This window comes from Pempheris klunzingeri, chromosome 6 (assembly GCF_042242105.1).
Source record: "Pempheris klunzingeri isolate RE-2024b chromosome 6, fPemKlu1.hap1, whole genome shotgun sequence".
NCBI lineage: Eukaryota > Metazoa > Chordata > Actinopteri > Acropomatiformes > Pempheridae > Pempheris > Pempheris klunzingeri.
The window spans coordinates 1976348-1989015 of NC_092017.1; the positions used below are offsets into that span (position 1 = coordinate 1976348).

At 43.5% G+C, this 12668-nt stretch overlaps 1 protein-coding gene across 1 annotated transcript; it reads left to right on the plus strand.

Moving 5' to 3' along the window:
- The first annotated feature begins 3252 nt into the window (after positions 1–3252).
- Positions 3253–12457, plus strand: lrrc41 (leucine rich repeat containing 41). Its single transcript, XM_070832496.1, has 10 exons — positions 3253–3370; positions 4025–4111; positions 4197–4255; positions 4343–5159; positions 5317–5553; positions 6542–6706; positions 6900–6998; positions 8066–8194; positions 10742–10814; positions 11836–12457. Exons 1-10 carry the CDS (start codon positions 3253–3255, stop codon positions 12053–12055), a joined length of 2004 nt encoding a protein of 667 aa, XP_070688597.1. The 3' UTR covers positions 12056–12457.
- Positions 12458–12668: the final 211 nt, after the last annotated feature.

Here is a 12668-nt window from a genome sequence, read left to right on the forward strand (position 1 = left end):
AGCAATTATTAGAAAATGGAAGACATACAAGACCACTGATAATGTCCCTCGATCTGGGGCTCCATGCAAGATCTCACCCCGTGGGGTCAAAATGATCACAAGAACGGTGAGCAAAAATCCCAGAACCACACGGGGGGACCTAGTGAATGACCTGCAGAGAGCTGGGATCAAAGTAACAAAGGCTACCATCGGTAACACACTACGCCGCCAGGGGTTCAAATCCTGCGGTGTCAGACGTGTCCCCCTGCTTAAGCCAGTACATGTCCAGGCCCGTCTGAAGTTTGCTAGAGAGCATTTGGATGATCCAGAATAGGATTGAGAGACTGTCATATGGTCAGATGAAACCAAAATAGAACTTTTTGGTAAAAAGAAAGAATGCTGAGTTGCATCCAAAGAACACCATACCTACTGTGAAGCATGGGGGTGGAAACATCATGCTTTGGGCTGTTTTTCTGCAAAGGGACCAGGACAACTGATCTATGTAAAGGAAAGAATGAATGGGGCCATGTATTGTGAAATTTTGAGTGAAAACCTCCTTCCATCAGCAAGGGCATTGAAGATGAAATGTGGCTGGGTCTTTCAGCATGACAATGATCCCAAACACACCGCCCGGGCAACGAAGGAGTGGCTTCGTAAGTAGCATTTCAAGGTCCTGGAGTGGCCTAGCCAGTCTCCAGATCTCAACCCCATAGAAAATCTTTGGAGGGAGTTGAAAGTCCGTGTTGCCCAGCGACAGCCCCAAAACATCACTGCTCTAGAGGAGATCTGCATGGAGGAATGGGCTGAAATACCAGCACCAGTGTGTGAAAACCTTGTGAAGACTTACAGGAAACGTTTGACCTCTGTCATTGCCAACAAAGGGTATATAACAAAGTATTGAGATGAACTTTTGTTATTGACCAAATACTTATTTTCCACCATAATTTGCAAATAAATTCTTTAAAAATCAGACAATGTGATTTTCTGGATTTTTTTTTTCTCATTCTGTCTCTCATAGTTGAAGTGTACCTATGATGAAAATTACAGGCCTCTCTCATGTTTTTAACTGGGAGAACTTGCACAATTGGTGGCTGACTAAATACTTTTTTGCCCCACTGTATGTAATTCACAAATAACATAATTGATGCCCTGAAGATTTAAAAGAATAGTTTATGTATTTATGCAAAAACATTGAGCTTTATGTGTATACAGTTTAATGACATCAGAGCCTCAGTTTTATGTAACTCTTTGTAAAATAACTACGTCTTGCAAATGAATTGCAAATACTTGGATATATGTAGGCTACTATATATATTAATTCTACATATTGCAAAATGAATATCATAAAACAAATGACTAGAAAGCATGTTATCTCACTTATCACCACTATCTACTTTGTTTTATACATTTTACTTCATCTTTTCCTGTTCCTGCTTCTTGTACTCTGTTTTTATTGTGTACATTGTGGCACTTTGTAACTTTACTTTTGAAAAGTAAAAGGGCGGCTGTGGGGACTGAACCCCAACTTGTTCCTGAAGCAGCTTCAGTGTGTGAAAGAACAGTCTCCTCCAACTTAGATTCCTCCTGAATGAATGATGTGTGAATGGGTGAATGAGGATGTGATGGAAAAGCGCTTTGAGTAGTTGAACTGACTATACAAATACGGACCATTTACCATTTTACTAAAGAGAAATGTAAAAACAAAATCTAATGGACTCAACTTGCTTTGTTATTCAGGGGGTAGATCAGATGTTGTCTTTGCTTTTTTGTAACACTTATTCCCATGAGGGAAGAGAAGCAAGAGGAATGGCATACCTCCTCTGTGGACCCAACAAATAAAAGTACCTCTGACAAATTATGAAAACACATTTCTGTAAGTGCTACACACCCTGACTCAGGCACTACATATGAATAAGCATCAGTGCCAGCTCTCTTACAATTTTCACAAGTGCAGCTTTAGTTCTGCTGAGGATATGTGAACTCCAGACTCTCCAACTCTGGGAGTACTTTGAAGCCAGCAGCTCCACACCATTACCCTCAAGAGTGTTTTGGTATATTTCTCTGGTTCTAAAACATGACATTAGTATTTCATTTAAGTTAGGCTTCTGTTTCTCTTGTGGTGGACAACAATGGTTCATAATCTTGTGCTGACAAGGCTTTCGAACAGGCAAACTTATCAAAAGGGAGAGATGCATCAGTCTGTGGATCATGTAGAAAGTTGAACAGGCAGGCCAGTAGGCAGGTCAGGGTCAGAGGCAGATGGCTGCAAAACAAGGCAGAAAGCAGCACTGACAACTGACACTGACCAGGGGAAAGAGGTGTGCTGACAGGGTGCTGGGAGAATAAGACACAGGTGAGCACCTGGCTGTGGATGGTCGGGTGTTGGGAATAGCGGAGATGGGATTCCTGCAGGGCAGGAAGGAGTGGCTAGACGTGGAAGAAGAACATTGAGGCTATTTACAACAGGGCCGAGGATCTGCTCTGCGGTGCCATGCTGAGAATAACCTGCCAGTCTGTTGTAACCAGTGTCATCTTCTTTGCTGTCACCTGCTGGGGCAGCTTGGTAAGAGCAGTCGACAGCATCAGACTCAATAAGCTCATCAGGAAGGCTGGCTCTATCTAAGCGATGGAGCTTCATTCTTTGCTAGGAGTAGTGATGCTGCACAAAGTGCATCACACTGATGCTCACCATCTCCACGATGTGGTCATGCACAGGAGCACTGTCAGCAGCAAACTGATAACATCAGAGGACATCCTTTCTTCCTGTAGCAGAGAGGGGGACAGCATCTCAGCTCTGTTCAATCATATCTTCCTATTTGTCCCTAGATTATATTCCAGACAAATTGGAGGTTGCACCATTTCTAGGGCGTTTTGGTTAAAATCAGAAATAATTTCTATTTGCATATGCGCTCTCTTTTCTACTTTGTATTGTATTTGCTGCATAATAATACATAAGTCTATAAATACATCTCAAATTATTACAAAATCCAAAAGTGTGTCACAGGAGACTAAAGGAAAACGGTGGGCAGACTGTAGGACGGGTGGTTGAAATGGGGACAGAGTGGAGTATTGAAGGTGTGGAGGGCTTTCCTGGAATATTCAGGACGGTACACTAGGGGGCGCCATGCACCCCTCACGCTGGTTGGCAGCCCGCCGTAAAAACCACAGAAGCCGAAGGAGAAGAAGGGGGCGGGGCCTGACCCGGCGCGGATGGAAGCAGGGCTGAGTGACAGTTGAGCTTCGGTAGTAAACGACACACATCACTGCTAAACAATGCGTAACTCTGACCACAAAGCAGACCAAGGGAAGCCGAAGGAGATATGTCTGAAGGAGACATGTTTCCAAGCTGTCAGGACTCATTTTGCTGCTCTGGACACTGATGCTATTCTTGGTAAGTAAATATATACGCTGTGTTCAGTAACGGTACTTGGAGAGCTAACACCCAGGCTTCTAACTTTGAAGCTAAGCTGACTGTTTGCTAACAGGAGAAGCCAGCATGTCACTCCTGTAAATGTGCATATGCCATGAATGGAGTGTAGCTAACGTTAAACTGAACTCTGTTTAATAGTTTAGCTGGTAAAGTCCTTCATTAGGGCTGCTCTTTTAGCGAAGTTTCGCTATCCTAACCTGTGTCCTACTGTGTCCTAACCTGTGTCCTAACCTGTGTCCTAACATGTGTCCTACTCTGTCCTTACCTGTGTCCTAACCTGTGTCCTAACCTGTGTCCTAACCTGTGTCCTAACCTGTGTCCTAACCTGTGTCCTAAACTGTGTCCTAAACTGTGTCCTAACCTGTGTCCTAACATGTGTCCTAACCTGTGTCCTACTCTGTCCTAACCTGTGTCCTAATCTGTGTCCTAACCTGTGTCCTAACCTCTCCTAATTTATCCTAACCTGTGTCCTGACCTGTGTCCTGACCTGTGTCCTGACCTGTGTCCTAACCTGTATCCTAACCTGTGTCCTGACCTGTGTCCTAACCTGTGTCCTAACCTGTCCTAACCTGTCCTCACCTGTCCTAACCTGTGTCCTAATCTCTCATACTTTAGATCTCCCTACGCCTCTCATTAAGGATCTTCTTTCTCGTCTGACTATATGTCAGCTGGATGAGCTCCAGCCTTCCCTGAATCAGAGAGGTAAGACCTGGAGGTAAAGCGCAGTTATAGTGTTTTGTACTTTTTCTTTATTCATAGAGATGGTGTTGTCATTTTGCATTCTCAGGGATATCGACTCATTCTGGATGGGTTGCAGTCCTACAGGATATGTGTGGACCTAACCATGTAGGTATAATGTGTCCTTTAATGATGAAAAATCCCATGCTGTAACCTAATCTAGAACCCAGATGTGATACATGTCCTGTCTTTCAGGTAATTGACTTTCGCAAAGAAGAAGAGGCCAAACACGAAGTCATGAGAGTGCTTTTTACTCTCGTATTCTATGGCTTCACGAACCCCTTTGTTAATAGAAACATCACAAATTTAAACACACCATCCTTCCTGTGGGCTGCAGCTAAATGCATCACAAAATTTTTACTCATTATGAGCTCGCAGAAGCCCCTTCAGTGTTTAATTGCGGAGCAGCGACCTCTTCTAAACCTCCTAGAACAGCGCATCAGGAGTGTTGGTATAACGCAATGCACTGATCTGTCAGAGAGGAAGACACAAACTGCGTTGTATGTCCTCCATCGCCTGCTGGACCACGGGGAGGCTAAAAGACTGGTCGTACATATGCAGTGTCCCATTGTGCTGGCCTGGCTCCTGCATGGAAGGGGATCTCAGTACATAAACCCAGAGCTGAAGAACCTAATGCACTGCAAAAAGGCATCTTGTGTTTCACAAGTCTCCTCAGCCAGTTCAGACGGGGCCAGTTGCAGTCCAGGTCTTGAGACCAGGCCTTCAGAAGATCAGGATGATCAAGCCGCCCCATGCAAACGGCCCAAGTTGGATTCTGTATCTGTGGAGGAGGAGGGGGAGGGGCAGGAATCTGGAAAAGCAAACTTTACCGTGGACCCACAGGTTATCTGTCAGACTTTCGCTCCATGTGACGGTCCGTCAGCGGGGATTTGTCCATGGGGACAGATTGAGTGTCTGGAGATCAGGCAGTGTCAGTCCGGCTCCCTCAGAGTTCTAAACTCCGCCCTGCCCACATTTTTCTGCCTTCGCTCGCTAACTCTGCACAGCTTTTGTAAGTTTGAACTAAATCCATTAACATTTCATTTATGCATAATACTTTGATAGAATCCTTTCTGCGACATCCCAACAAACTACGAACTGCAAAAGCATCATGTTTAAATGCGTGGCATCTGTAAACGCTATTATTGTTTTTATGTTGGTTTGTGCAGCAACATTCGGGAACTCTGAAGTGTTGGGTCTGGCCAGAGCCCTGAAACAACTGTCTGAGAGCTCCTGCAGCTCCCTCACTGATCTGAGCATCAGCGTCTTGCCGTGCACCAAGCTTGTGGAGATTCTGCTGAGCGCAAGTCCCAGTGTGACATCCCTGCACGTGGAGGTGCAGACATTGATGTGGGGACCACGCTTCACGCCACATCATCCCAGGACAGCGGAGTCAGATATGTCAGGTGCCATGAAGCTTCTACCAAAGTGAAGTAACACTTAGAAGTGAGCAGGATTAAAAGTGTATTGTACCTGTTGAAACTCGAGGTTCTTCTGGAAAGATAAGTGCTGAGTCAGTATTATGGTCTGGTCTAAACCAGATTGAGTGTTCAGGATTATTTATGGCTTTAATGCTGAGGTCCATGTTGAGAATAAACAGGGTAGTTCCAGGGACCAGCAGACTGTTATCAGAACATGAAAGGGTCTACACTATCATCAGCATCTGCGTAGCATTTGAAGACTTGGTGTGAAAGTTTCCTTGAAGTGTGTTAAAGGCTCGCTTTGGTTTATTACAACTTCAGTCACATTTTCGCAGCTCTCATCATGATATATATATTGGTAACGATAACATTAAGGCTGGAACTGGTATTTTCAATATTTTCTAATCAGAAAATTACTTTCTGAGCAAGTCAGAAAACGGTGAAGAATCATTTGATTTGGTTGAAGGATTTAATGATTGAGAAAGCCAGCACACAGGATGAGCTGGAACCAGAGGATGTTTGCTTGAAAAATAACTTAAACGACTCATTGATTATCAAAATTGTTGTCAACAAACCTTCCGTCGATCACCTGATTATTTAATGATTAATTGCTTCAGCTCTAAATAACAGTTCACCTACCAAGTTAATTGCTGAGATCTAGGAATGTGGTGACATCAGTAAGTAGAAGTAGAAGTCAGACGGGTTGTGAAACAGGAGCTGTCAAACAGACCCCCAGGTCAGGCAGGTCAACGGCAAAATGATCATGTAAACTGTTGCAAACACCCACCACAGTGTACAGAATAAGGCCCAGGTTGTAGAAGTTTTAAACCTAATGTGTCTAAGAGCTTATCTAAATGGATCATACTGCAGAACGATAACGACTTCCTCCTGAACAATACTGCATGAATGAATGAAAAGCACATTTCGTATTGAAAGTCAAGTTAACGTGGCTGCTTTAACCCCGTGTCAGCAGAGCTGCCTCTGGAGAAGCTGACAGTCAAAGTAGCTGAGCTCCAAACAAACCTGCACTTCATCACATCAGTCCTGAGGCGCTCGCCACGTCTCACCTCTCTTCATGTAGCTGGTCTGAGACTACCAAGCGGCTACTCTCAAAGCCAACTCCTCACCACGCTCTCAGGTAAATGCTCCCTACAGTGTGAGTGTCCAGGCCCTCGAAGGGCTTCAGGGAGACACTCACCCAGAAGGACGTTTTACAGTTGAAAAATGAGCATGTCGGCTCTCTCTGGAAGACAAACTATGTAATGATGATGCATCAGTCTAGCTCTAAATCAAATGTATGTTGCCAGTAATAACGTGCCATCGCCTTTTAGAGTCAAATCACTTCTTGAGGAGTCTCAGCTTGGAGGACATGAACCTGTCTGATTGTCTCCCAGAGATCCTAAATCTACTGAGAGACTGCAAGTTGGAAGGTAAGGAGGAGACTCGTGGCAGCAGGAGCGCCGTCTGTTCAGTCTTTACGTGTAAACTTGATACCAGCATGTATGTAGAACATAAGAGCAAAGTAGATTGTTTAGTTTTTTCTGAAAATGAAAGAATACTGGCTCAGTGTTGTTTGCGAGGCTTGCCGCAGTATCTTTTAGGTTTTTTTTTTTTCCACGGATGTAAACCCAAAGCTTTCCACCAGCATACAGTTGAGAGGCTTTTATTGTGAAGGAGCAAATGAAATGCGATGTGATTTTCACAAAACTACAGAGCTTTGTTGCTGCGATTAAAAACAGATCCCAGCAAGATATTTGACCGTGTTCATTAGTTTTAAAATGTTGCAGGGAGGAATAGTACAAGCAGAAACAGCCAGCACGCATTTGCATGTTCACTTTACATGATGAACAAACCTTGATAAGATGAAAAGCTGCAGGTGACAGGCTCCTGCAGCATTTTCTGCAACCAGCACACCTCCAACACATTTTTACAGTGTTGTGCGGTGGAAAACACTCACAGTGTGTCTCATAGCTGTTTATGGCGTGGTCCGGCACGTCTGCTTTGTATAAACAAGATTTTATGGTGATTTTATGGACTCTGAAATTTCCAAATGTCACACATTGGCTCTTTGTTTATTACTTATTTATCAGGGACAGTGCACATAAATAAACGTTGCTGTTGAATGAATAGTTGTAGAATGTAGTTTTAGCAGTGGTTCCATATATTGACTGTGGTTCCAGAGGTTAAAAATAAGGAGTTCATGTAAAATTCTCCATTTTCAGAATTTGTACTGTTGCATTATGGAGAAATGTCAGTATAAAAGCATTCAGGCTGAAATGCACAACTGTGTTCTATACTTGATAATTAAGGCCCTGTAGCCTTGAGCAAGGGTACAGGTGACAATACAGGGTGTCGAAGTTCAAATATTAAAGTAGATCACACATGGAAAAATGGCTTAATGTGTCTTTAGGATTTCTGAAGGCAGCGTTCCCTAGTGTCATGTTGGAAGATCAGTCTAGGGTGTGATTGTGTGCCCTTCTTCCTCTCCCTCTCTTAGAGCTGCGGTTTAATGACTGCCGCCTTCTTGAAAAGTGGAGCGACAAGGAGGAGAGTTTGCAGCAGCTGGTGACCGCTCTGAAGGTGGTGCCGTCTCTCCACACGCTGAGCCTGGCTCAGAATCGGCTAGGTATGCACATCGCTCACGCAGGATTCAAGACGGGGATACATCACTACCAATACTGTAGGCTCTTTGTGTAGAGATCCTGTTAGCAGACCTTTTTCTCCTGAAACGTATTCATATTTGCTTATATTATCGTTGACTACGTAACTAATGATCATCAGATGAAGAATTAGGAAGTATATCACCATCCTACCATAAGATGATAGTATTAATTTAGATTTGTTCAGGTCTTTCTTAATATAACAGCTAGTTATTGCTGTGGTCAGTCCTCCTCTTCCCCCATAGTACCACTCCACTGCAGAAGTTAAGAGTGTAAACCTGCAGCTCTCATTCAGTCTAAATTGCACTGAAGCCTCATAAAAGTTAGGGATGGGCCATGATCTCTGAATATTTGAATATTCACTAAATGATAAAGAATCAAATAGTTTACTACGATACTAAGACTATCGTAAATATATTTTCCTCGGCCCATTCCTACGCCCCTCAGTAGCAGTAGATTGATGCGGGGCGTTGAGATCTAGGGGGGACGCAAGATGTTGTGGGCAGTGATAAATCAACGGCTGCTTTAATCCAAACTAATTCAAATGTGTAATTCTGCCACAAATAATCTGTTTCAGCAAGAAATGCGATGGTTAAAACAACAATGTAGTGCACTTTGAGTGAGAGGCAACAAGAGCACTTGTTGCTGAAGCTTAAGCCTCTCCCCATTTTTATTAATATTAGCAACGTGCTGAAAAGAGACATGGTGGTTCAAAGTGATACCCATCGGCCTGCTCCGATGGGACACTAATCCATTATTAAAGCCATCTCTGAACATAGATTTTTACTTACCCGGCCTCCCAAGTCCTGATTTAAAATTATATCTTTGGTATAATGCACAATGATCAGCAGGTGTGACCATGGCTCCTGGTTGATGAACCACAGTAGAGAAGAGGCCCCGGGCAGCTCCCTGAGAGTCCTCTTATTAACTGTTGATCCAAGAGAGCGCAAATGTTGAGAAACTATAACATTCTAGCTTGCTCAGGTAAATCTAAAGCTCAATCTTTTGTCCAGTGTTCAGTCATAAGGACTAGAGCAGCCTGGAGTGATCACTTGGTTATTTGCAACTGATCAAAAACAACTGACTCCATAACTGCTGATAACGGAGAGCAGACTGATTGGTCTACTGGTAGGAACATTAAATCTTTGTAAATCTTTAAATGTTCCGTCTTTTGGGATAGAGACTTTCACTGAAAGCAAAATGTGCCAAGACTCCCTGTGTGGGATCTAAAATGTCCGTACTCTGGTGCCATCTAGCGGCTGTATTAAGAAGGACACACAGTGACCCCACTGGGTACCTCACTGTCCTGTGGTTTTAGTGCTTATAACATGAGCAAACAGGCTACATTTCTCTTGTTTTGTGTGCTTTAAATGTATTTCTTCTATGTATTCACAACTTTGTTGTGCTGTGGCCGCAGATAAAGTGAAGGTGAAAGTGTTTTTCCAAGACGGACTTCTCGTCGTCCACAGTGTTAAAAAGCCCTCTAACTGTCTGGCCTGGTGCCACCAATGATAAAATAATACTGATGTGGTGGAATATACAATTGAAAGTCTGCAGGGGGGCTTTTATTTTGCCCGCCTTATCTGCCCTGTGCTGCTTCCATCAGAAATACACCAGCTGTGTTTTTAGCAGTGAGCCTCTTCTGAGACGGCAGGTTTTCCAGCATTGATGAGAGTGTGTGTGATCAGCTTAGCCTTGGTACATACAGACATCCTGCTACAGTTTCTATTAGGATTTAATTAGTATGAATTAGAATTATATAACTGAAACAACAAATGGCTTTAGAGTGGACAGGGTGGAGTTAAGAAGCTTCTTCTTTTTCTTCATCAGCCCAAATCTTTTGATTTCATGTCGTGGTCATCTTCACACCACAACTAACCCAGACCCAGATTAAGCACACTACAATATATATATATAAACCGGGGTTAATCAATGTAAAAGCAGCTGTAATCTGTGTTTTTATACTAAGATTAGATCAAACCTATGTATAATGTGAGAAGTGGCATTCATGATGATGATCCCACAGAGAAAGTATCACCAGTTTTGCAGCTTCCCTGAGCTCTGAGGGCTTTTTAGCGACCGTTTGTGTCCCAGCCTCTTTGCTGTTTTGTTCAGGAAACAGCACACAGTGACTAGCTGGTAAAATGTAGGGCTGTAGCACGCCGAAGGAAATACTGGTCGACATAAATTCTCCCTGCTCTTCAACTCGTCGACTGGAATGGAGTTGATTCCATCGTATGCTAATTCATTCGCTGCACCGTCACCATCCACACGTTTTCTTCCTGCTCCGTATTCTTCTTCATGCGTGTTTAGTGCTCCAGTGAATGGATGTGATGATGTGTTTGTGTTTACAGCCTGTTTTCCTGCTAAAATATGGGCTCGTCTGCAGGGATTTAAAAAAACACCCCATCTCAACAGAGAGGGGGCTTGTATCTGCGGTGTTGGTGTTACTCATGGAAAGTTTTGAAGCAAATGTTCCAGCTGTGAACTATTGTGACTGCCTGTGTCCACAGCCAAGAGTGTGTGTGTGCTGGCAGGGCTGTTCTCAGGGTCGTCACCAAGCTCAGTGAAACAACTGGACATCAGGTAGGAAGTGCACACACACCATATACCTAGAAGCATCACACTTCCAGAGAGGAGTGCATCGTTTGCTCATCCATGTGTAGAAGTGCACACACATGTCAGGTGTACTGAAAATGTAGGGGCTAATGTCGTTTCCAACTATTGTTCAATACAGAACACACTGTGTTGTGCAAAGCACGGAGGGAACCTGCTTAAAAATGCATTACATTATCTGAGGAAATATTCTCAAAGTGAACTGGACTAGTTCAGTTCATTTAGCGTCATAGAAAGAAAAACACCGTTGGGACGATACTTATCCTTAAATTCAGACAGTTATACTGTAACCTGCAGCATTTCACATGTGAACATAGTCCTACTTTAGTCTACTTTATGTTCCCAGTCATTACTGAGCTACAGCGCACCATGAGTCCTTTATTTCAGTCAGTCTCCAGGGAATCCTTTGAATTTCACTGCACACTGAGTATTTGTATTCGAGTACTCCTATAGTTCGCCTGCAACTGTAAAAATTTTTTCTGAGTTATAAAATAACAAATATGAGAAATCAAATGAAATATGAGAAATAAAACCTTTGACTAGTTCTTTCTATAATATATTTTTGTATTTTAATAATCAGTGCTTTTGATAAGTGGTCACAACAATTAAATAGTGTCTAACTTTAAGGCCAACTCAAACACTATTTACTATTTACTGTTCATTCTGACAGCCTAGTGGATGTCAGTCTGTCTCCATGGATACTGATGAATGCCTTTATTGATGCATGTTCAGCTTCAGTTTAGCCTCATGAGCTTCCTGTTTCCCACACAGCACAGTGATCTGAAGTGTTGACCTTTGTGTTTTAACTTGTGAGAGAGAGAAGCTAGTACCCTCTCTCTCTCTCTCGCTCCCCCTCTTTCTCTTTCTCTCTCTCTCTCCCTCCCTCTCTCTCTCTCTCTCTCTCTTCTCCTCTGGTGTTCAGTGTACTGTAAGCTTTTCCTATCAAACATGATGTCATGATTTCCACGGCGCTGCATTGTCTCCCAAACAGCTCCAACTTCATCCAGCCTGCTGAGCTGCTTGAGTTAGCTGTGAGATTGAGGACGCACAGACCCCCACACAGACTGACCCTTGACCTCAGGAAAAACCCCGGGGATCGAGACCCTGACACATGGAGCACTGCGCTGAAGAGCCTCCGCACATGCTGCGTTCTACTGGTCGAAGGATGGACATCCACCGACTCGATGGCAGACTACATCAGCAATATGTGAACCAGGCCAGAGAAGAATCTCTGCCCGTAGGAGTGTTCTGACTTTACGTGAACTTCATCTCCTCTGAGAAGAGAAGAGTGAATGTGGCCAGTTTGACTTCAGTTCAGATGGATACAAAGAGTCCAGTGAGTTTTCACATATGAAGAAAACTCTCAAACCACGTCTGCAGCTCGAGTCACTTCTCCACGGTCCATTTGATCCAGCAGCAGTATTTTCACCGTGGCTACATCCACCTGTGAGCGGACAGCACCGTCCAGATCTGCCCTGGGCACAGACACACAGCGGGGAGGTGGTTTTAGAAGTTCATGCATTAACATTGGTTTTGAAAATTCATTTTTCTTTATTAGTTATGTCACTGATGTCATATGTTCCACGTGCTTTCTATTTATTAAAAATGATGTCTCATCGGATCTGTGGAAAGTAAAGGAGCGTCCCGTGTTAGTTTGACATTTGAATCATTTATTAAACCAGCGTCCGTTACACTTCCAGTCTTCTCTCAGACAGAGTGTGAGTGACAGTGGACATTAAAATACAACTGAAAAAGCTGGAGGATGGACGTGAAGGTGAAAAGCAGTTTCACAGCAGCTGTCTTCCACCTTCTCTTCAATGTCCT

Coding starts and splice junctions, on each gene's coding strand:
- lrrc41 (XM_070832496.1), top strand. CDS start 3,253: ATGCGTAACTCTGACCACAAAGCAGACCAAGGGAAGCCGAAGGAGATA. Junction 5,160..5,316: donor GCTAACTCTGCACAGCTTTT/GTAAGTTTGAAC, acceptor TGGTTTGTGCAG/CAACATTCGGGAACTCTGAA. Junction 6,999..8,065: donor GAGAGACTGCAAGTTGGAAG/GTAAGGAGGAGA, acceptor TCCCTCTCTTAG/AGCTGCGGTTTAATGACTGC.